The sequence below is a fragment of the Stegastes partitus genome, unplaced genomic scaffold (assembly GCF_000690725.1).
Source record: "Stegastes partitus isolate 25-593 unplaced genomic scaffold, Stegastes_partitus-1.0.2 Scaffold1221, whole genome shotgun sequence".
Taxonomy (NCBI): Eukaryota; Metazoa; Chordata; class Actinopteri; family Pomacentridae; genus Stegastes; species Stegastes partitus.
The window spans coordinates 171,698-196,515 of NW_007578952.1; the positions used below are offsets into that span (position 1 = coordinate 171,698).

Here is a 24,818-nt window from a genome sequence, read left to right on the forward strand (position 1 = left end):
TTAACACACTGGAATAAGGCCATTGTAAAGTATTAATGTGTTTCTTTCTATGCTTTAATAAATGTAGCCTTTATGCCCGGGGCCAGACACTAAATGCGAGTGCCAAGCCATGTGGTCTAAACATTCACAGACTTGGGCTTCCTCTAATATTCATCTGTGCATATCCAAGACCACAGAGAGTCAGATTTACCGACTGCGGTGCAAAAGTGTTTCCTGTTTTGGGCTCAGCCACATCCACTGAGGTTCTGCAGTCCCTCCAGTGTCTTGGCCGCTGTCGTGTACCCGCTCCCTGCTACACGATAATCCTTTATCATGTAGCAGGGAGTGGGTACACGATCGCCATAATTTCAGCTTTACATTGTTAGGTTTTAGCTACACAGAAAAGTGTGGCACAATGCTACAGTTCTTGCTTTGTTTTTGTTTTTTTTAAGCACAGAATTGGACAAGACGGATTAGAAAAATCCTTGGTCTTTTCTCAGCAAAAATTTACATTTCATTTACAAAAATACATTTTAACAGTCACATTATTTAACAGTAATTACAGGGAACTTTCAATCTGTCCTGTTATTACTAAGTTTGAATCCCTGTAACCTGATTATCCTTAACTGTAGGCCTCTTGTTGCCATCAAAAGACAACAGTGTCGTGGGAAAGGTGCAGAGAGCCTCACTGGTTGTTGCACAAGTTCACAACTGTGCAGTAAATGAAGGCTACGTCTATAAACAGGTGTAGAAATCATTAAGATATTTGAGGTTCAATCTGGGGGCAGCTTGACTGTGGCGCACAGATAAAAATACAACTACTTGCTGCTGAGCATCACATAAGAGACCATCTACTACGGCAGCACGATTACAGCAAAACTGACAACTGGAATTACGATGATAAATACCATAAGTGACACTTTCCATAATTATCCATTCATGATTATTATTTCTAAAGGCACAGGCACCTGGGAAGTCTCTTCATTTTTGAATCACTTTTTCCCGATCCTTTGCAGGCACATATTTCACACTGATGCTATAACCTAAAATGAACCCATGTTTGAGGTCTGAGTTATCCAACCTGCCTCCATGAACCTCCTGACCCAGGTTTTCAGTGAGACTAACAGTGTCTAGATTTAGTACAAAAGCGAATGGTATTTCTACACTATTTTCTTAGTGACAACTAGTTCTCTCAGCCACGGTTTGCAATATCGTTCATGTTGTCTTTGGTATCTGACGAAGTCCTCAACTCTGCTGATTATATGTATTTATTTAAGATGTGAGCGAGGAACTGCAAACCCTTTGCGTGTGAGACAGTGCCGACCACAGCTTGACCAATGTGTCACACCCGTGAGTGTGTTTATCCCTCTTTGACTTTTAGGGAAAGTTTTTGAAAAATCCAGCGATGAATCAAGAGTGACACCAGACAAAGGGACAAAAACAACAAAGTAAAGGAAAGAGACACATGCAAAAGGAATTTAAGACCAAGACAACCGATTCCCACATCACAGCTGACTCTGTGGTTATTTTGTGCACCAGTCTCCAAATCCGCCCTTAAACTCACATGAAGAACACCTCAGCAACAACATTCAACATTTTGCACATCAGCAAATTCTGTGCTGCAGAAAGATGGTGTGGTATTCAGAGTGACAAAAGATGACTTTTCTTCTCATATCCTCAGTGTTTTTCACACCTCACCCTCAGATCTTGACACCAGCTTAACACTGGGCGTGAGAATCCTGTTTGAGCCAGGAAACACTGATTCATGGAGCCAGTCCCCTGACAGAGTGCAGCTAAGCATCTTAGCACCACTTCGAGAAGACGAGTCATGGGTAAATGAATATGATAAAGTATGTGGTGCTTAACTGTACCAGGTTGTAAAACCTTTTTTTTTCCAGAAGCGCAAAGAGTAAATGTGGATTTCAATATTTTTATGTGGAAAATATAAGACAGTCATTTTCCTGAAGTGCACACAATTTGACAAACTTGTGCATAAACACGTTCAACAACTGGGTATAATGCGACTGTATGTGACTGTGTGTAAGCACCTACCTCAACATCCTGCAGGCTGAAGTCGTTCTGGTCTTTAAAGTTGGCAGCCCCAGCGCTCAGCTCCATCAGCATCTTGGCGATTTCAGGCTTTATTGCTGCAGTCAGCCTGCTGGCCGCCTCCATGACGTGTTCCTGCACGTCCTTCAGTTGCATAGCTGCTTTGGAATAGTGAGAGTTCCTGAACACACTGCTGAACAGGTCTGTGAGGAAGGCGCTGGCCCGGCAGAACACGTTGAGGGCATCCAAATATTTGGAGATGCCTTGCTGGATGTCGGCAACAGCGGTGGTGGCGCCAGAAGGAGGTGGGTGGCAGCTGCCAGGCATGCCCACCCCAGTGCCCATGGGCGAAGAGGCAGAGCAAGAGGAGGCCAGAGAGGCGCTCAGGGTCCGGCTCAGCTCAGGCATCTGGTACTGCTGGTGCTGTTGCACTTTCTGCTTGGACCCGCCGAGCAAAAAGCGACGCTTGTAGTCCATTTTACTTTCCTGCGCACTACAACAATACATAGGTGGTGCAGCAGCACCGGAAGCTCCTGTTTGTAGTTTGTTCTTCCCCGCAAAGTGCTCTTGTCCTTTTTACAAAAACACCAAATCCAACAGTCCTGAAACTGTTCAAGTTAAATAGAAAGACAGCTCAAGGATTCCACCTGCCAGAGACTCATCTCAGTGTGCCTTGTAGAAGGGCAACACAGAAGTGGGTGAGGCCGAGAGGGTGATCAAAACTGGCAGGCTGAGTAAAATGCTTACATGCAGCCCTGCTGCAGATACGTCATAGCCAGCTTAAAAAACAACAAAGACACACCCCCAGATTCTCTGTTTTCAGCTTCAAACAAAATGATCATAATAGAGGAGGAAAAGTACTACAGCCAAGTTTTAAAGTGCTCTTACTTTCCTTCAGAATGGGAAAAAAAAAATCCTTCTTCATACAGTATATAGAGTATATACATATATATATAGATATATATATAGATATATAAACCTATACCAGTCTGCAATGGTAAAAGTAGAAAAACCCTTTTAAAAGCAAAACTGAATCCAAGGAAAATGACACTGGTCAACAGCACAGAGGGACAATGACTATTAAAAAAAGAAGAAGACGAAGAAGAAGAAGAAGAAGAAGAAGCACGTAACTGCTGGAATCAGAGAATGTGGCTTCGTGTTGTCTTTTGCAGTGGCTGGCAGAGGAGCAGTGGGAGGCGAAGGGCAGACAGATCCAGTCCGTCACAAATCCTCTTCATAAAGCAGGACTCGGCAGGCAGTGAGCAAGCGGCCAGCTGATAGCTCGGTCTGCCTGTATGAAGTCTCCAGCAGCTTCCTGGTTTCTCCCCTGTCTGCTGGCTGAGGTAGATATTACTCACCGCGGAAACAAGTGTGCTTCCAGATCTCGCTGTTCTCTGCGGATGCAGATTAGAGCGACAAAAGCACAAATGTATCTGTAAGGCCTCTAGGTCATTTCCTAAGGGAGGAAAGAGCAGAAAGACAGAAGAGAGGTTTAACATCATGTCAAAGAGGAAGGATGGGGTTGAATTTAACTGCTACACCCTCAGAGTTACCTGGACTGCCCTCAACATCCTATGACCAGTACATGTGCAGCTAATTCTGTTGATTACACACTTGAACATTATGTAGCGTGACAGGAATACGATGAGTCAAATAATATGTCATTGGAAATCATAGGTCAAGCATTAATTCATATTTTAACTTAAAAAACAACAACAACAACAAAAACTTCCTGGCTGATGACAGTGCGAGCAGTAGTGAGTCAGCACTGTGCAGAAACATTCTGTCACAATACAACCATGATATTATGTATTGTGGATTCAGTAACAGCACTGGTCTTAATTCAGAAACATTTATATGAATAGAATAATATGAATGTTTTTTCACTACTAGCAAACAGAAGTCCAACATGTTGAAGCATGTTGGTGGATTCACACTCTGTGCTGAACGACAGGGTCTGACTGCTGACCAGAAATGGCTGTTTCCCTTTCTTACAGCGGCTCCATGTCGTAACATTCACCTTTACCACAATCTACTTCTTGTAAGATAAACGTTACATCTGTCTTACAAATACACTGTGAGAACACACCTCCTTCAATTCTATGCAACTTCTTGTGCAAGTGTGATCTACAACAAACTTTATTTATTACATTGTGCATCAAATTATTATACTTATCGTGAGCCATTCAGTTCTGTGTTGAGACATGTTCAGTCATGCACAATAACTTGTTTTAGTTTCGTTCAGTTGCGGCAACAAGGATTCATTGATGATATGAAACCACAAAGATAAATTTTAACACCCATTCCGGTGGAAAGTATCAGCTGTTGCAGCGGCACATAAAAAGCTGTTATTCAGCTGCTCTGATTGGAGGAGGAGGATTTCAGCTACGCTTCTCTAAACTCGGTGGTAATATTTTCTTACAGTTTAATAAAAAGCTGCGGTTTAAAGTTGTACATTTCTAGACGATTACTAACACCATGCCTCACAGAGAGCGTCTCTGCAAAGAATCTCCGGCAGTGTCTGGTTTAGCAGAACACAGCTGCAGAGAGAAATTCCTGCAAGAAGCCATTGTTGGAAGACACTGCGGGGTCTGTTGAGCTACACATGGTAGGAGTCACAATACTCTCTTTCTGTGTGACTTTTCCGTCTCCCTTTGGCCTTTTCACTTGATTGGGAATATAATATTTTACACCATCAATATCAAAAGGGCATTTGATGTTTCATCTCTTTCTACAACTAACTCTAGCTTGCAACTGTCGACCAATGTAGTCTCATTGAAGACTAAACACAGCTAAAGACTTTGGGTTAAGTGTTGAAAAAGTACGATACTTAACCCAATCAGCAGTCATTTAAAATGAAATATGCAAACTAAATTACAAAAACTACCTTTGTCAATTATGGTTTGAGTAAAAAATACCTTAAATCAAGCCCAGAAAACAATGCATTTATCTTCTAGCCATGTCCATCCACCCACAAGAAACATGCATTCATGTATCTGGAGGTAAGCATTCCTGGATGGCACAATGGAGTCAGTTTTCTACATTTTTAGTTGTATTGTAGGCCAGCTGGTAGCTTCCAGAGAAAACCATCCTCACTAAAACTGTTCCTTTGCTATGCAGAGCCCTAGTTGGCGCTAAAGTTGATACAGACACACTCCTGATAATATTGCAGTCAATGGGACAACAGACAGCATCCTGACAGACGAGTCTCTTAGAAACACAGCTCAGCGATGATTCCGTGGAACATTTAGACCATGTTATCTTCTAGCACCACACTGGAAGCTTCTGTGTTTTAGGGTGAGTCAGGAAACGCAACTTGTGGAAAGAAAATACCACCCCAAACTAGATAATACCATCCAGCATGCTGTCATTGTAGCTGAAGCAGCTGTGGAGTAGCTCTGCATGCATAGTAGCTTCCATTACGCATCTCCGCCAGCATTCTCCTGACCTTCAAACCTCACTTCCTTTCACAAACAGAGGGGTACGCCCAGCTTAAAAAAAATAAAAAAATCAGCCCACCCTTATCTGTGTTGGGCCACTGGGTTGAGAGACAGAGCCGAGGGAAACTACTGACCTCCTCATGAAGGGACAAGAGAGACATGCTTCCCATTTTTAACTCTTACATTACAGCAAAGCTGGTAATATTACATTTATTATTTCAAAAAGCTGCTCTGAAGTCTCTCTTCTTACAAACACAATCACACACCTGTACACTGCAGTTAACAGTTTAATCTTGCTGCTAAAACACTTGGTCTGTCTGTGTCAAATGTTTACGACTTAAAAAGCTTTCACTGGTTAGGTTATATTAAATATTTCTTCAATTAATCATTTAGTCTATGAAGTGTCCAAAAATGCTCATGACATTCTCAGAGGTAAATGTAGCGTTTTTAAATGTTTTATTTAATTTGTCCAAATATGCTTTTTTGCAGTGCTATATGACAGAAAATCCTATAATTTCAAAGGGTTGGAATTTCAGAATATTTGACATACTTTCACAATTTTTTTCCTGAAAAATGACTAAATTGTACGATTTGACAGAGAGCACGATTACTCCACATACGATAACGGTAATGAGTTTGTGTTTCCTTTTACAGAAATCCATGCATTTCCCTATGAACAATCCAAATTATTACTTTTTTTTCTTTTTTTAAAATTCTCTATTCTTATCATTTTTGGACTGAGTAAAACCCTTTTTGGGGACACCACAAATTATTTTATGCAGGAAAACCTCAGTTCAAAGACGATGACAGTAGAGCAGTCGTCTCCAGGTCGACTGGTCAACTGGTTGGTCCATATCCTCTCATCCAAATTCTTATCGGTTGGACAGCTGTTGCACACTATAGGTGAATTTTGTGTGGAAAAAGAGTCACATGATGCGGTAACACCCCTTTTATGTGAACGCACAAATTTTAGGTTTTGTCGAGCTTAGCTATGCCAAACTTGATTTATACATTCCTCTGGAGAGTCCTGGGTGTAACTTCACATTGCAATATAAACTCCAATGGACAGCACATTGGACTTCAGCTAAACTTTAACATGTACGCTTACTAACAAACTGACGTAATGTTAAAGACGTTGTCAAGGTGGCTGAATGTTGTAAATACAGATGGTCAAAGAGTCAAGTGTAAACTTTGCATATCAGAGAAACCACGGTGGCCTATCATTTAAAAACAATCGGTTAACTTGTCTGCAAAAAACTGTAGCCTAATTTGTCAGTACTACTTGTGCTGGAATCTCCAGTTGATATATTTTCAGAAATTAAATAAATATGGGCAGGAGCACAATCGTCTCTTTTGAGTCTCTTATTACTGTCTCAGTATAAAATAACAAGGTTATGATTACTCAGCATGCTGCAAATATTACTGTTTTATGTTTATTTAGGATTCATTTAGGCTAATGAAGCTAGCAGGTCACTCAGAGCACTGTGGGCCATTTTGTTCATGTAGATAACATGCAGATTTTTTCCCCCACAAGCAGTCACCTGTTTGATGAGTAGGTACGATTTCAGTCACCCATGATTTTCTTTGGTTGACTACAGCCCTAGAAGAAAATTTTCCTTTAAGAAGAATTTGCTAAGGTAACAGCAGACACAAATGTATACTTGACAGTCAAGAGCAGCTAACTCGTGCAATAGTGCAGACTTCTAAATCCCAGGATTACAGTCACAGTGACAACCTGCCAGGTGCTCCAGTACCTGTTAGTTGACATAGTTAATAGGATATTACTTTCTGCAAGTTAGACAGGAAACTTGAGCTTAGCTAGCCTGGGGCTAACTACTCTAGTTCTCACACTTTTGAGCTAACTGATAGGCGGGAAAACAGGAATACGGTATGCTCATCAAGTTGTTTGGAAGAACAGGAATCAGGTCAGTGAAGCCACCACACTACAAGGAACAAAACTGACACTATTGTCAAAGAAAGAAAGAAGAGGAAGACTTTGAAATATCTAGAACTGACCATGGGCAGTGGTGAGACAGTTTAAAACACCCGAACAGTGGTAATCCAAAACTACAGCTTGACATTGATTAACATAATGATAGTAAAAACATTCTAAATCACATGGATTTTCCTAGATTACCTGTAAAAACTTTAGAACAACTTGTACACGATAAAGTTTGGTATAAAGATGCAGTATGGTATTAGGATGCGACTTGTGGCATTGGATGCAAACTGTTCTGAAAGTAAAAACATTGGTTTAGTCAGATGTAGTTTTATGGCTGAACCACTAAAGTAACAACAGATTAAGTGCAGTGAGTCACAGTTGATTCAGCCTGAAAAACAAAGCCAGATTTTTGGGGAGAAAACTGTGTGCTACTTGCTTTGATTCATGCTTGTTCCAGGCAGATACAATTAAACCATGTAACATTATTAGAGAGTGTTAGTGGTCCACATTTCCTTCCTGGCTACAAAACTCCGTAAGCAGAGGTTATCCCAGGAGAAAGAGGCATGGCATGAATATTAATGAGGCCTGCTGGCTTCTGGAGGTAACTCTGTTGGCTGCCAGCCTCTTGTTGCAGGGCACACTGTATCAGAGATTGCACCCAAACAAACACATGTGATGAGAGTGTCCCTCCGGATGCACTGGAGTGGTGCCAGTTCACTTTAATGTCCTTCCTCCAGCAGGGGCTGCTTAGGGCTAATGTTAGCTCTACTTCCCCACTCACCGTACATGTCAGCTGCTCGGCTTCAACAGGAAGGGGGTTTAAGTTTCCTGGAGCAAGCTCCCTGTCGCCAGTAACAAAAACGTCAAGCCAAGTATGCCACTGGGTATGGGTATGTAGTAAATCATAGCACAGGGCATGATTTACCTGTCTGTGCAAAGCGTTGGGTAAACAACTGCGGCTACCGACACACCAACTTAAAAAAAGAAGTGCCTTTATTATAAGGAGTAGCCACAAGCACTAAAAAATGCTGGCGAGGTTTCAGGGTGTGATACAATTTTGTAGTTTCCATTAACTCAGTCTATTAATCTCAAAAACAAAACAATTCAACATTTATTTTCTGAGAAATTACACTAATTATGTGTCTCAATTCACCACATCAACCTGGCTTGCTTTCATACTGTGTCACATACTCAAACCTGCGATGCTTGTGGCACCCGGTGCATCCGTCCCCTCGAACTACCGACCGCTGAGCAGTTCCACTCCAGCATTGCAAGCATTTGCTTTTTATTTTATTCACTTTCCTAACACAGATTTCCCAACAGATTTGACATAATGAACCAGTCAACCCTGCAGCCACAAGCCCACTTATGTAACCTTCAGGAACACTGCCATTCATGGTACCAACAACGGCAGTTACTTTTGGATACTCAGCCGTATTTGTGTGACTGTCACATCACAGCTAAGGTGGCTTAATAGCTGTGGATGGGGCAGCTGTTACCCATGCTGACAGCTCCTTATCCATCTGCCACTGTGAGGCAAACACAAGCCCTCTGATGCTCTAGCCACAGGCCCGACATTAGCTCTCTCATGAAGTCTATTTCGGCCTTCATGGGTAAAACAGCTGCCCTACAGTCCACACTGCACTGTTTTTAGACACTCCAAAAGGTTCAGCTCAAAGTAAAAAAATGTTCTCCTCTACATCTGTTGCCAATGAAGCAAAGGAATGCATCTCCCCAGAACCCTCTTAATGTGGGTTCAAATGATCGCAAAAAAGCCGGTCAGAAAAGCCCACGATACGTTGCGAAACATCCCCACAAAACGTCATGTAGCTGTGTAGTAGACATATATAAAGTAAACTAATTGAGTTTTGCAAAGCAAAGCTCAGGCTGTGTATTTGCCAGGAGACGCTTCACTGAAGACATTCCACAGAGCAGATAAGTCACAGTGAAGTCTGAGAATCAGCAGACAGGTCGAGGAGGTCAGTCCAAATGACAGGACAAGTGCCGTGAGCAACTGTGTGACAGGAGCTGAGCCAGGCTCCTCTTGCCCACAGAACACAAGGAAAGTATTGTGGCAGCCCTGGTCTCCTCATACCAGCGCACAGAAAAAAAAACACACACTCGCACATGCAGCTGCATGACTTTGTGAGAGGAAGAGAAAAATAAAGGCCTTGGCTATGATTTAATATTAACTGCAAGAATAGATTTTCTGTCATCAGTGTAGTGTTTCTCCTGGAATTATTTAGCAGGCAGCTGCAGGTTCTAGTGGTTATGGGCAATGTTTGGTTTAGTTCCCACAACTAATCCTGTTTTGGTCACACTTTTGTTCTTGTGGTTTAGACTAAATATACATTTTCTTTGATACTCAGTTATCACTAAATGTTCTTTTTTTTTTTTTATACACTTCTTCTGTGAAATCATAGCCAACTCTGCTGAACTGCATTTGTGCAGATTCTACACTTTTTAAAGCAGTAGTGAAACCTTTCCTCCTGCTGAAACAAATCCCTATTGAGTAAGTCAGGACAAAACCTACTACCCATATCAGTAAAGAGGCTGATACAGCTGGCTGGATAATATTAGGCTAACCTGTACTGTCATAACAGACATTGTAAGTAGCTTATGGCTCCAATAAAAATAGCAGACAGGCCACTCTAACAAAGGACATACTTGAGGGCCCCACAGGTCTGTGTCACACATGCAAACAGACATTTCAACATGTTCCTTTCCCTTAATCAAATTATAACACCGCATTCCAACACCCTAACATGAAAAAACAAACATCATTTTACGAATTAATTAAAAGTCTCACCAGGGGGAGTAAAGATGACAAATGACATGGGCACATTTATGTTAATTCATGAAAAGATTCCCATCTGATTTAATCTAATCTGAGCCTTTGCACAAAGCATAAATGCCTTTCAGCATTCAACAGTAAGCAAACACAACAAGCTCCGATATCTTCTCCAAACAACGCTGTACAATAGAGTGTGTTTAGTGTGCCCAACCGGTGGGTTTCAACAAGTGAGAGCTGTGATGAAAGGCTCTGACGTCAGTTCCATTCATGAAAGGCTGGTGGCAACCTGTGTGGATGAAAATGCTTCCCTCAGCCTATATTGAGCAGGCTGTATACTGAGGTTGCAGGCTGTGTTGCATGCCAGCCACCAGGGAGCTGTATTTTTAGCCAGGACAAAAGTAAGAATTTATTCTTCCACTTTCGGCACAATGAGACAACACATGGAGGTGCCACAGAAGTTAGAAAAGTATGTTTGGTCACACGTGCAGCACAAGAAAATCAAGATAAGTGTAGCAAAAAGTATAGAGTCACAGAAAACTACAACCCTTCACACAAAAGAGAAAGAAAGGTTCCCTTTACTACTGATGGCTTGAAGACAGTAAAATACGTTGACAGGTATGATACAGGGTCTGGACTAAGGACCCAGACTTTTACACGTGATCGTGGTTCGAGTCACTGCTGAAATGCTCCTAAAAAATAGATATGAAATCTTTATTAGAGCCTTTATTTGCTCTCTGGAAGCTGACTCTCAATTCTGACCTGCTCATGGAAAAGGACAAGCAAAATATTTTCTGCAGGGGGTTAATAAAGCTAAGTTTCACATTACATGAGAGTTTCATGGTAGCCTTGATTCTTGTTATATTTGATCATCTCGGGTGCATGAGCAGTCATGCATCTCACTGGGAACATTTGACTGAGGGGCAAATAGCTGACCACAAACTAAGACTAAACTGGTTTCCCAGGAGACAAGGGTGAGATTTCCCATGCCACAAGCCCTATCTGTAAAAGCCAGTAGCTGCTCCGCTATGTGGACTGGCCTCTGACTCAGTTATGTATAGAAAACAGTCGATTTCTTTTAGCTACACAAAATAAGCTGTGCTAACCAAGCAGCAGTGGACGTAGATCTGAAACATCCCCTGCTACAGAACAAGCACACCCCTGCCCTGTTTGCACACACCAGCGCAAATAGTGTTGTTAGTTTTGTGCATCCAAAGGAAAATCCTCTCTCACAACACAAACTAAAAACACACAAGCCTACATCTCTGTAATGCACTGGTCGGCAAAACATGTTGAAGGTGGCTATTACCCAACATGATGAATGAACTGCATCCAAACCACGCTTTGCTTGTAATTTGGTCAGAGGTGGATAACATGGTCTGGATAATGCAGACCATTTTACACTCTTTTTTTTTTTTGGATAGACTCTAATTTTGATGAGTGTCTGGGTCTAATTCTGACAAAACAAAAATTAGACTCCCAAAATGCTGGATTGATTCTATAGGGTTCATCTAGTTTAGTCATTTTATCAGGATTTCTTCGCTTTCCTTTTTTTTGCTCTACAGCAGCAGGAGGTGTCCCGATCAGTAAATACAGTGCAGCTACACATCTGAACTTTGGGGACTCTAAGCCAGTGAGTCACAAAATGTTACAACAGGTTTACAGTTTTCAATTTTTTCGAAATAAAGCATCACTAAAGGAAGGATATACTATTTTTTCAGAGCATCAACAAGTGACACTGAAGTAAGAAGCCTTGATATATAATAATTTATGCTTGGGCTTGTTTGTTTTTTCTAATGCCAGTGACAGTTTCTTTACAATTAATAGTCAATTTAATTGACGTTAAATTGTGCAGCTAGTACCAACTTTAGCTTTATGCCTTCGTCTTACCATGGATGTTAATGTGATGCCACAGTATCAAAGCATGAACAAGTTGACAAATCTGACATTTCCTGCTAATTAAAGTATAACCCACCAAATCATACCTAACTAAGAATAAATCTAGATCAAGGAAGTCCTGGTGGAAGCCACAAATTGAAGGTGACATTTAGATTTATTCCTTCAACACCTGTTGTTCCTTTGATACTATCTTGAAGAAGACAGCTTTGTCAAAATCTCAGCACTCAGAGACAGCACAGTAGGTGGCCACGGAACAAAAGAATAAAATGCAAAAATGCTAAATAAGAACAAAATGCAAAAGCTTAATTGATCTGTCTGATCCAGCAGAGGAGAATAAAGTAAAAGTCAATAAACAAAATGAAAGAATTCCTAATAATAACATGGTCTGAGCCATCTCCTCATTCCCCCTGCAGAGTCTCCTCTGTAACACTCACCTGTATAATCTAGTGAGCAGCAACAGAAACACTAGAAAGCTCCTTTTGTTTAGGGAAATATCATTCAGGTCTGAAGTGGCTGTGCTCCACCCGAGGCAAGCGCAAACAGTAATCTTGTGACTGTATGTCGACTTCCTCACACATGCATCCGGATTCAGTGTTAGACTAAGGAAAAGTGTCACTCTTGGACATATCACGTGTTGACAACAGAAAAAAAGAAACAACAAAAACAACCGAAGCCTTGTACTAGTCTAGCAGCTATGATGACCATTCAGGCACACAGCTGAATGAGCTATTGAAGAGAATGAGTTTAAGCAGAGACAGGAATTTTGCAGAGCAAAGCACGTATTTCCATAGTGACACAGCTGTGGCAGATGTCAACACATAGGTCTGGGGCTGTTTTTAATGAGAGGTGTCAAAGCCTGCACAAGTCAACTAAAAGAGAACAATGGCCTCACCATGAACGCCAGCTTCTTATGTGTACGCCTGCTTTAAGGTCAAAACTGTTATTGGCTCCCAACCAACATCAAAAACTTCCCCACAGTCCTATCCCCAGAAACAACTTTCAACATAACGCAAACTTTAAAAGGTCAGAACTTTTTACAGCTATTTCTCAATGTAGATAACAATAGTTTGCTTTGTAAGGCAACCAACTTAAAACCACCTCTTCCACTACATTAGAATAAAATGAAGGTCACACAAGCCCACTAACAAAATCTGATTCCTGCTTCAGACTACAACAAGCATTTTCCCCAGTGAGACAGGATTCATACAATCATGACAGAAGCTGACTTTCAGATTCCATCAGCTGTTTGTGACAAACATTTCGCAGCCATGAATAATATTTCCTCCAGAACAAAAACAACAACGCACAGACACCTGCAATCACTGACTGCAATCATGATCTAATCTTCTGGGCTGCTTCTACTTTCTATATACTACAAGGACCAAAACAAGAAAAACATTCCACATGATGCCAAAAGACAGACACCTGGCTAGACTGGATGCCTACACCCCTCCACAGAAGTGGGGCAACGTTATTTATTAATGCAATTCCAGATATCTCGTCTGTACTGTAGAGACTATATAAAGCCAACATCAGCGTAAGTTACTGATTGTATGTACAAATATTTACACTCAACCTATAGAGGAGGGTGAAATAAATAGGTTTCTTGATGTTGTGGTGCATGAGCCACAACGACCACAACAGCGCAGTATGTGTGTGTTTTTTTCTCATCGGAGGATACGATTACAACAGTAGTTCCTGCTGCTCTCTACACGGTATTAAACACTATTACAGTGACTGGCTACTAATGCAACAGCGAAACACGGTTTTGATACTTAAGCCTGAGCCCCTAGTGAGGCAGAAAACTAACTAGTTTGTTAGTCTGGTTCTCCCCATGGGGTTATTTTAAACCTCGATCACTATTTAGCAGGAAGGTGTAACAGAATCCCCGCAAGCGCAGTTAGCCGGTTTCATCGAAACTCTCCGGGACGACATGGTCACAGTCATGGGAACACTATGTCGCAGCTATTAATACGGCCTTTTAACGCCCTAAATGCAGTGTCGCCGGAAAGGCTTCCGCGGCATCAATGCATCAACACGGCAAACGTTTAAAAAAAAAAAAAAAAAAGCGAGTGACAGGAAAACGCCACGGTGCACACAGGCGGTAGGTGCCCAGCACTGGGTCGGCGGCATTCCCGTCTTTGACACTCGCCCACTGGCTTACACACAAGCAGCCGCTCGCCAGCTAGCAAACGAGCGGCTGCACTTTCCCTAACGCGCTGCCAGGTCAACACCAACGGTAAATCACGGCTCCGTCGGCCGTTTCCCTCACGTTAACCTACATTCCATTTTAGTGCGGCGGGTGATTACCGACTGCGGCGCATAACTTAAAACCAAGACCGTCCAGATCCGTTATCGGACAGGCAGTCAAACCGGGTCGCCGCTAATGCTAAAGCTCATTATGTCGCCCTCCTGTCTTACCTGCACTGCCGCGGCTAAACCGTGTCAGGGCACGGATCGAATCTGAAGCATCGCCCGCAGACACCAGTCGGCGGCGGCGGCGACAACAGAAATAACCGATAGCGCCAATCGCTCCTCCTTCGCTAGCCGAGGCGGATGCGCTTCATCAGCAAACATCAAATTGGGGTCGCACGCTTCAAATATGTCACATGCTTCTGCAGCCCTCTCTGAAAACATTTCTCCGACTGGTGATGGGGTTGTAAGATTTCAACTACGGCGAGAAATGGAGGCACGCATGACAGAGTGAGGCGCGTCCGATAATGGACGCATCAGCGTTGCATCGGCACTAAGCGGGCTAGCTACATAGCTAAGCGAGCTAGCGTTAGCTACCCAGCTAGCTCTCTGCGACACGATTGTAAGCGCTGCTAGAAAGCACAAGCTAATGTAAGCGGCCCAGCGGTGCTCCAACACAGACCGACAGCAGCCAGGGCTACCGTGACCGAAAAGGAACCACAAAGCTTCAGCAAAACACGGGGAAAATGTTAGTACACGTTAAGTTAATCAAAGCATCGCTCACCAGCTCTAGGCATCCACCCTCTTGACAGCGAATTCCCTGTCTGTGTGAGCCGTCAGCAGCGCAGCAATAAACACACACACTGCTGCTGCTCAGACCTTCACAGTAAAACCGGCACAGAGACACAAAAAACCAACAACGTGTCTCAGTAAAACCACCGGTGGAAATATGCTCGGATTGTCACCTCGGTTTCAAATAACAGAGCTTTTATTTTTAGGTAGTTTTCTATTTTCTTTCTTATAATTATCAATTTAATAAAGCGCCAAAGAGTAAAAGACAAGCAGTGGCATGAAAGATATTTTCAATCAGATTAAATAAAATGTGATGAACCCTATTCAGGACTTTTGGGGTCTTTAGGACCCCACCCCATTTGGTTTAGGTGACAGGTATTGATTTTTTTTATTATTATTATTTTTGAAGATTTATTTTATTTTTTCAAATATAAAAAGGGGCATTTGTCATGCATCTGGAACCAAAAAAATATGTCAACTTATCAGAAAATGTGTTTAACATAGTATAAGAGTATTTAATGAATACCAACAAATATTTTGCACATATTCTTTCTTGGGGTCCAGTGGACACCGAAAGACCGTCTACATATGGCAACATGAAAGTCCTGAATAGGGTTAAACATCATCATACAGTTTTAATTAAATAGCGCCTTATCACACACAGAGGTATTCAAGGTATTTTATAGGCAAGAGTAAAAACCAACAACAAAAAAGAGAGTAAAATTAAATTATAATAAATCATACAGTGCAGACAAGTTGAGTAGAGTGCACATAAATTTGACAGAATAATTAATTAATTATAATGACAGAAAAAAGCCAAAGGAGAAGAAAACTGAAAACATGTAAAACAAAGTATAGAGTAAAATGTAAATAAATATAAAATAAAGTGAGAAAAGTAGAATAGAAGTAGTGGCAGTATATACAAGTCATCATAAAATGTAAGTTAATTAACTGAGATCAGTGCCAAAAACTTTTTAACAGTCTTCAGCTAAAATAGCCACATTGGGCAAATCAATATTTCAATGGGAGCTGATTCGAGCAACACAATGACTAAACACCAGTTCACCTTGTTTGGTCTGAACTCTGGGCACCATGATCTGATCAGTCCCTGCAGATTTGACACAACTTCCAGGCTTGTACTCAGCAAATATGTCTCTGATATGTTTTTGGTCCGAGACCATTCAAATACTTATAGACAGTAAGTATGGCCACTTGCACACTGAAGTTAAAGTTGATAAATAAATAAATAAATAGTGGGCTGTATTAGATATTATATTTAGATAGATAAGATAAGATAAATCTTTATTGTCATTGTACGGTCATACTTCAGACATGTCAAGCAACTGTCAAAAATAAACATTATGTACAGTTATGAATATTGTCAAAAAAGAATAAAGATTATGTACATCATATAAAAACAACAAATACATAAAAAGAATCAAAAATAAATAATGTGCAGAGTAAAGTGACTCAGTGTAAAATGACTTGTAAGGTGCAGAGAATAGTTATTATCACATTCACTGTAGTATTATGATGTGCTTAATGGTACAGGCAGTTTGTAACAATTAAAAAATAAGGATAGTAAAACGAAACTAGTACAATATGAGATGTACACTGGATTTTGTTGGGCTGGCAAAGTGTCAGTGTAAATTCATTTTCTCTGTCAAAACCCCTTACATGCATCAGTCAGTCCTCCTGCATACATAGACTATATTTATATATTTCTTAGATTATTCCATTTGTATTACCTCAATATTACCTCATTATCTTAATGATTATCCGTTTCTAGTCACTGTAACTATTTGTTTTGGTTCTTGATGTCCAGATTTAATATTCTGACTTTGGCTGAAAGTAAACTCAAACCACAGTTTAAGGTTTTCTCGCCCTCTAGTGTTTGATAAAGGATATTACATCCTGTACTTTACGTTTTAATAAATGGCCACTAGGGGGCGTCATGGTCCACAAATAGATGTGAGCAGCTCTGTATTTGTTCTTTAATGATGGTGCCAGTCTACACAGGAACCAGAACAAGACACAACCCACATTTTATATTTGCCTTTGAAGAGGGTTTGAGAAAGGTTTCAACATTTGTGTTTAGGGAATTATAAATAAAGAGAATGCCACAACTTGCTCTGAGAATACGGTGATTATTTAATCATTGTGTGGCTTCTCATTACATACACAGTATGCATCACTGTTTTTTTTTTTTCTTTTAATATTGTCTAGCTTTTTTCCTGGAGTTCATTTCTGTCATATTAAAGTAATTATCTGATTTATATTGTTGTTCTTATCTTTTGATTCAAAGACTTGATATATACTAATACATACTTTGGCTTGTTTTTTTGTTGTTTTTTTTAATGCCAAAAACAGTTTCTTTACAATTAAGAGTCCATTGATTCTGTGCACTTAGTACCAAGCTTTATGTCTGAGTCCTACCATGGATGTCAATGTGATGCCACAGTATCAACGCATACCCAACTAAGAATAAATCTAGAACAAGGAAGTCCTTGTTCAAATTGAAGGTAACATTTAGATTCATTCCTTCATTCCTTCAACACTTGTTGTTCCTTTGATACCATCTTGAAGAAAACTCAAACCAGTTTTTGGCAGTGACAGTTGGGAAGTGGAGGGACTAAATATCTTCACTTTGAATATGGAAAAGAAAGAAAATTTCATTATTTTGAGAATTTAAAAAAATAAAAACATCTTCAAATATGCTCTATGTAATAGACTCATCATCCACTCAGCCATTTTGACCTTAATGTAGTATGTTTCATGGCAGAATGACATGATGTAACGCTTTTTTTTCTCTTTTTTGTAAACATTAGAGAGAAGAAAAGCGTTACCATTGGATATTAAATAATAATAATAATAAATTTAAAAACTGATGCTACAAAGAAATTAAAGTTTTACATACAATTCATCCTATTGTAGACGGTTGATGTATGTATTTCAGAAGGATTTTTCTGCAGCATGAAGTGCAGAGTCCATACTGCCTGTCCTATCTGAACCACATACATCTGCGTTCCTGTACTGGTGACTCTCTCCTATCAACATGCCCTGTAACCCTGCAGCACAGCATGGAGGCGTGACATGTACCAGCCCTGGGTATTGTGTGTCTCTGGTAGGAGGGGCTTGTGTGGATCTGGACCAGGGCGCCCTTCAAAAAGCTTTCCCTCTGACCTGCTCAGCTGCACTCAGCCAGGGTAGTTGAGCACAGTGGAGCACGGCAAGACCCCCACTCTGGACAACATGGGACTCACTCAGGACCCCAACTTCCAAAAGCTGCAGGACTGGTACACAGCCCACGCCCTGAACCTCAACATGAGGCACATGTTTGAGGCTGACAAGGAGCGATTCAACAAACTCAGGTATACATTCTCATCAAACATGTGAGCAGGATAGGTAGACACTTTGTATGTATGTAAATGAGCTGTGCTATTATTGCGAGTTTGCCAGCTCTAATCTGTCGGCAGACAAGTTCAGGTGTCAGTCCCCTGATGTATTGCAGCTATAACTCATAACCTCATTACATAATAATGAAAGCCAGAAGCCAAAGCAACACACACTCACAGAGCGATACAGTTTGTGTTGATACTGTATGCTTGGAAAATGTCCCAATCTTTGCTGTGTTGGTTGTTTTTCTGCATGTGGACAGCCTCTCACTGAAAACTGAGGATGGAGACATTCTTCTGGATTATTCCAAGAATCTCATCACCGATGACGTCATGAAGATGCTGGTTGACCTGGTAATATAGGTTCTATGTGAAGAGTGTGGCATTTGTAGTGAGCATTAGATCCCCAATAATCAGGCCTTTTAGCAAGCAGCAAGTGGGGATCCATTTATCTAATACAGCCTATAGACTATTGAAATTACAATCTAATATAGCCTATAGATTACTGACATTACAATCTAATACAGCCTATAGATTACTGACATTACAATTCTGGATATGTGATTTAGTAACGCTAACATTTTTGTTTTCTTCAGGGCAAGTCAAGAGGCATTGAAGCTGCCAGGGAGAAGATGTTTTCTGGACAGAAGATCAACTTCACTGAGGTGTTCATTGCTCATGACATGTCAGCCATAACTTAAAGACTCAGCTTTTTTTAACACAGTGGATGCAGCAGCAGAACTCATTGTGCACCAGCATTGTAAAGATCCAGCAGAACAGGCACCAATGCTCAGCGTAAGCATCTGCGTGTGTTAATCTTTGTTTCTTGCTGTGCTGTGGGTATGAAGGGTCGCGCTGTGCTCCACGTGGCTCTGAGGAACCGCTCCAACACTCCCATCATGGTTGATGGCAAGGATGTAATGCCGGATGTCAACAAGGTTCTGGAGAAGATGAAGGGCTTTTGTCATGTGAGTGAAACTAACAGAAACTTTATGGCAATGCAGTTTCGCTGGGCTAGTTTTGTAATCCCGATGATGCAAGTTTGATGCAGCATTTTGTACACCCACCTGGATGATGTTTATGATAATTATGTGCATCATTTGCAGAGAGTTCGCAGTGGTGAGTGGAAGGGCTACACAGGGAAGGCCATCACTGATGTTGTGAATATTGGAATCGGAGGATCTGACCTTGTGAGTACATTTTCTGGAAAGATATATTAATGTTAGGTTTTTCTGCAAAACTCAAGTGAGACATTACATAAGTATTTTATAAACAGGAATCTGTTTATGCATTGATTTGAACTGCAGGGCCCCCTGATGGTGACCGAGGCCCTGAAGCCGTACTCCAAGGGTGGACCTCGTGTGTGGTTTGTGTCCAATATTGATGGAACCCACATCGCCAAAACCCTGGCGCAGCTCAATGCTGAGACAACCCTCTTCATTATTGCATCCAAGGTAGCTGGAAGGTTTGAAACTACACCACAGTAATAAGTGCCTTCTGCTTTATGCACATCTGTATGAAAAAAAAGTGAATAGAATGTGAGCAGATGCTACTTTAGATTACGTATAAAAAGGTTGTAAATGATATTCCTATTAGGTGAGATGAATCCAGTGTACCAGTGTTGTGTCATAACGTCCCCAGCCATTTTCTTACAGCTGGCAATATGCCGGTTTGTAATGACACTGTCTGGTTTCTCGTTTTCAGGCAGATTTATACCAAACTTTTTACTGCATTGTAAATTAGTTCATGATTATCTGTCTGTCCTCTCTCCATTTGCAGACATTCACCACCCAAGAGACCATTACCAACGCTGAGTCAGCCAAAGCATGGTTCCTCGAGCATGCCAAAGATGTGAGTATTCAAGAAAGCATTGTTTTCACATTTGAGTATTATCCTTCTAAATCATGTACTCTGTTTGTTTTTTTTCTTTCAACAGAAAGCTGCTGTCGCCAAGCACTTTGTCGCTCTATCCACAAACGGAGTAAGTCACGCCAAACTTTTTCAGGTCAAAGCCTCTCATCTACGTCTGGATGTCTGATCCTAACTGTCCTGCTTTTCTCTGTCTCCCCTTCAGCCCAAAGTGAAGGACTTCGGCATCGACACACAGAACATGTTTGAGTTTTGGGATGTGAGTGCTCTTTAACACGCACTGTGTGCAGCAGGTTATCCCAAAACTGTGATGCGGGACATAAGCAGGAACTATAAATAAACTAGACTTTTGACCTGTGAAGTAGGTGGGACAGACGCTGTGGACAGCAGCTGCCGGGTAATCAGAAGCCTCTCTCTTCAGGCTCAGTTATTATTGGTAGCGACCTTCTCTCTCGGAGAGGTTACTGTAAAGGCCGAGCTGCATCAAAGGTCAGAGAGCTGCATTTAGGTACAATATGGCCTTTATGTCACAGAGAAAATGGCTGCCAGGCTGTAGGTACAGAGCACACTGTGTTTTCTCTCTCCAAGAAAGAGAAAAAACTTGTTTTGCAAAAGATGAATAACTTAATGAAGTGTTCAGCAAAATATACTTCTCATGTTATGGCTCATTAGAAATATAAATACTATTCTACAAGCAGTTCCACAATAAAAGTGGCTGTTTTAAATTACATAACTGCTCCTATCAAACATCGAAATCTTGTGGCTCTTTCAATAAAAAAAACACATTTTGCATCAGAGTTTTGTAGGAGGTGTGGAATTTTACTGTTTGTTCTTTTTTTTTTCCAGTGGGTTGGTGGTCGTTTCTCCTTGTGGTCTGCGATTGGAATGGCCATTGCCTTGCATATTGGTACGTACAGAAAAAAACAACAGCACAAAATTAAATTCTTTAAAACCACTATTTGCAGAAATTAAAAATGTATGCATTTTCTTTCTAATATCAAAGATGCTGTGGTGATATGAGGATCAAGCTCGCAGCTCTGTGGGGTTATATGTTGAGCTAATGTTTGTCATGGTTACCAAAGTCCACACTGTTTTAAAAAAGACAGATTCAGATTTGTGGGGTTTCATGTGTAACAAACCTCAGGAACCAAACCCGTCAACTAGTAGTGTATGATTTTCTACAACATTATTCTCTTTCAGAATCCATTTCCAATTCAAATATATATGGCTAAATTCCACCAATATTACAACCTGCCATGGTGTAGCTTATCGTACTTTCCCAGTGTTTAGTAAGAGTTGTAGGTGAGCTGGTGTGCAGAGCTGCAGTGTGCGGGGAGGTGGTGGGTGGAGAGAGGCAGGGAGGTTATAGATCCACACAATCTAGAGGAGGCAGCAGTGTAGAGTTACATCTAAGCCATTTTTATGGAATCAAATGAATATTTTCATTGCATTATCTTCTGAATGTGGAACTTCAAAAAGTCAACATTTCTGGAACAACGTTGGCTTTTTAATAAATCATTGCAGAGGTGGTGCATGTGTGGGAATTGGCCTTTTTTCAATAATTTGGATGGCTGGGGGGTTTGATTCCCTGCACCTCAAAGGACACCAAGCTAGTTGCCTTCTGCTCATACCTTGGTAAACATGCTTTGATGGCGTTAGTCAGAAACTACCAGGATCATTAGAATTAATCTTCTGGGTATCATAAATGACTGGACAACAGTTAGCAGTAATCCATTCAATTATCATGTATTGATAATTTAGTGTGAACAACAGTGTTGGACAGGCCAACAGCATCATCATCAGTGACACCAAATGCTTGCTCAAAGGCACTGATTGGGCTTCTCTCTGTAATATAATATTGTACGATCTTGACCTTACAGTATGAGGTGCCGAAGCTGACTTATGTTGTGACATGATGCCATATAAATAAAATTGAACTGACATGAGATATCTTATCTTACTGAATCCCCCAGAGCCGTGCTGCTTGAATAGCTGAAAGTTTTACACATGCTGACTTTAGCAGTATGCAGAAATTTGCTTTGCTGATATTGATGGGAATGCAAGACAGTCAGTTTCACTAAATAATTTTATTCAATTTGTTTTCTGTTGCATGTAATATCCTCATCAGGCTTTGACAATTTTGAGAAGCTTCTGTCAGGAGCACACTGGATGGTAGGTCCCCCACCTCGCTAATATATAAAAAAGTTTGTTTGAACCTTCTTGGAGAGAAGATACAGGATACATGAAGGTGAATTAACTTTGCTTTCTTTCTTGCAGGACAACCACTTCCGTACCGCTCCCCTGGAAAAGAATGCTCCCGTCCTGCTGGCTCTGCTGGGCATCTGGTACATCAATTTCTTCCATGCTGAGACCCACGCCATGCTGCCCTATGACCAGTACATGCACCGCTTCACTGCCTACTTCCAGCAGGTCTGTCCCCACAGTGCGGCATGGCTCTCACATCTCTGCATTATCTTATATCATCATATAAACAATGCAGGAGATGATTCTGAATTAGCTTGTTGGGGTTTCTCTGGTAACATTCTACAAACTGCAAAAAGAGTGAAGAACTTTTTGAAGATGATGAGTGTTTGTTACCTAGGGTGACATGGAGTCAAATGGAAAGTACATCACTAACCAGGGAGCACGTGTGAACTACCACACTGGGCCAATCGTCTGGGGGGAGCCTGGAACCAACGGACAGCACGCCTTCTACCAGCTCATCCACCAAGGTATCAGCACCTAGCATCATTATTCAGTCATAGCAGCATGTCCAATATAGTGTAGTAGCATTTCTAGCTGTTTAGCCTCATGCCACGAGCCATGAGAGTTAGTTGTGTTACTAATGGAGCCCAACATGCATATTTCAGGAACGCGAATGGTGCCTTCTGACTTCCTGATTCCAGCTCAGACACAGCATCCCATCAGAGACAGCCTGCACCACAAGGTATCACTGGCGTTGGAGAAGTATAAACTAGTGGAACCAGTAGTGTGGATTACACAGATATGGCCTTAGACCCTGTTGGAGAAGGTTGAAATTTTGCAGGTTTAAATATATGCTTTGAGACCAAATGTTGGTCTTTGTTTTCTTGTTTTAGGGAATTATTTTGTTATTATTGAATATTGTAACATAATAACTTAATACCATAGTGTAAATTCTAGACATGTTTTTTTTGTTTGTTTGTTTTTTTAAAATTGAGAACCATAAAACTTTGTCATGTGACCTCTTAGGTGTCCAAAGCAGTTGGCAGGTATATTAGCTGCTTGGAAAACCTGAGTAGTCACATTCTTTTACCACAAGAACCAGTTTAAGTCAAAGATACGGCAATAAAAGTGAAGCTGACAGTGTAATAATGTAGACATTAATTAATAGGCATGTTAAGCTGACCAAGTCACCATTATTTGTGTAAATATTGAGCTTGAAAGCCTAAAGTGTCATTTATGATGTGAATTTACATGGCTATATTAAATATCACCCCTAAAATGATGTAAATATAAATGTATCTAACTACACTACAGTATTATTAACTATGGATGTTTAGCTGCCCAATTAAAAAAAATAAAGTTAAGACTCTACAAAGGTATACATCTAAAACCCTGCACATCCAAAGAATCTCTACATAACAGCCAAATACAGTCATTATACAGCATGTGAACATACTGTAGTGTTAGGCTGACATCTACATTGCTACCATTGAATGTGCACTTTACTATACTGTGTCAAACAGTGTGTGTTTGATGTGGCTGTAGATCCTGTTGGCCAACTTTCTGGCCCAGACAGAAGCCCTGATGAAGGGTAAGACCACAGAGGAGGCCAGGAAGGAGCTGGAGGCAGGCGGCCTGAGCGGGGAGGCTCTGGAGAAAATCCTGCCACACAAAGTGAGTCGAATAAAGAGAAAATGACATAATATTGAAAATGAACCTGCTGAACAACTGACTTGCACCTCAATTTGAGAACAGCTGTCTCGCTCAAGTTACAAAACAAATCACTGCACAGTAGGAGGAAGTGCACAGAGCAGAGCGTAGGAGGCAGTGCCCTCCGGTGACCATGAGCCAACATAGCAAGCCAAACCGTGTCAAGCACATCTGTGATGATGCCCTGCAAACTAGTGAACGGCTTTATTAACCATTTCTGTTTAATGAATGCAGGTATTCCAGGGAAACAGACCAACCAACTCAATCATCTTCAAGAAACTGACACCGTACACACTGGGAGCACTAATAGGTGAGAAAACTCATTGATGTTGATATTTAATCTCAATTCCTTATACTGACTTTACTGTTTTGTTCCACCAATTATAGTTTGTGCCGAATGGGTATTTGCCTTTTAAATTTAAAAAAAAAAAATTCTCCAGATAGTCAGCTGTTTGTCTGATGTCCCGTTATTTAATCCCTAACTCTTATTTGGAACCAACATTGTAAAATAATTCTTAGTGCCCAGTTTATAGCAATGCAATCTGTTCATACTG

At 41.0% G+C, this 24,818-nt stretch overlaps 2 protein-coding genes across 4 annotated transcripts in view; one reads left to right on the forward strand and one right to left on the reverse strand.

Annotated features, from left to right (window-relative positions):
• garre1 (granule associated Rac and RHOG effector 1) overlaps positions 1-15,155 on the reverse strand; it is a 32,949-nt gene extending 17,794 nt beyond the window's left edge. Inside the window, exons 1-2 of one of the 3 annotated variants that reach the window (XM_008297445.1) lie at positions 15,078-15,155; positions 2,032-3,484 (exon numbers count right to left, since the gene is read on the reverse strand). In XM_008297445.1, coding sequence (XP_008295667.1) covers positions 2,032-2,535 — 504 coding nt within the window. In that variant the 5' untranslated portion in view covers positions 2,536-3,484; positions 15,078-15,155. Of the gene's footprint in view, positions 1-2,031; positions 3,485-12,534; positions 12,622-14,521; positions 14,550-15,077 lie in introns of those variants that run through there. The other 2 variants (XM_008297447.1, XM_008297446.1) reach the window with 2 other exon arrangements.
• Positions 15,156-18,266: 3,111 nt separating this feature from the next.
• The window catches only part of gpib (glucose-6-phosphate isomerase b), an 8,597-nt gene continuing 2,045 nt past the window's right edge, over positions 18,267-24,818 (forward strand). Inside the window, exons 1-16 of the mRNA XM_008297448.1 lie at positions 18,267-18,456; positions 18,744-18,834; positions 19,077-19,145; positions 19,329-19,448; positions 19,587-19,670; positions 19,788-19,934; positions 20,260-20,331; positions 20,417-20,461; positions 20,555-20,608; positions 21,196-21,256; positions 22,478-22,521; positions 22,627-22,779; positions 22,952-23,081; positions 23,220-23,296; positions 24,100-24,228; positions 24,499-24,574. Coding sequence (XP_008295670.1) covers positions 18,338-18,456; positions 18,744-18,834; positions 19,077-19,145; positions 19,329-19,448; positions 19,587-19,670; positions 19,788-19,934; positions 20,260-20,331; positions 20,417-20,461; positions 20,555-20,608; positions 21,196-21,256; positions 22,478-22,521; positions 22,627-22,779; positions 22,952-23,081; positions 23,220-23,296; positions 24,100-24,228; positions 24,499-24,574 — 1,471 coding nt within the window. The 5' untranslated portion in view covers positions 18,267-18,337. The remainder of the gene's footprint in view (positions 18,457-18,743; positions 18,835-19,076; positions 19,146-19,328; positions 19,449-19,586; positions 19,671-19,787; positions 19,935-20,259; positions 20,332-20,416; positions 20,462-20,554; positions 20,609-21,195; positions 21,257-22,477; positions 22,522-22,626; positions 22,780-22,951; positions 23,082-23,219; positions 23,297-24,099; positions 24,229-24,498; positions 24,575-24,818) is intronic.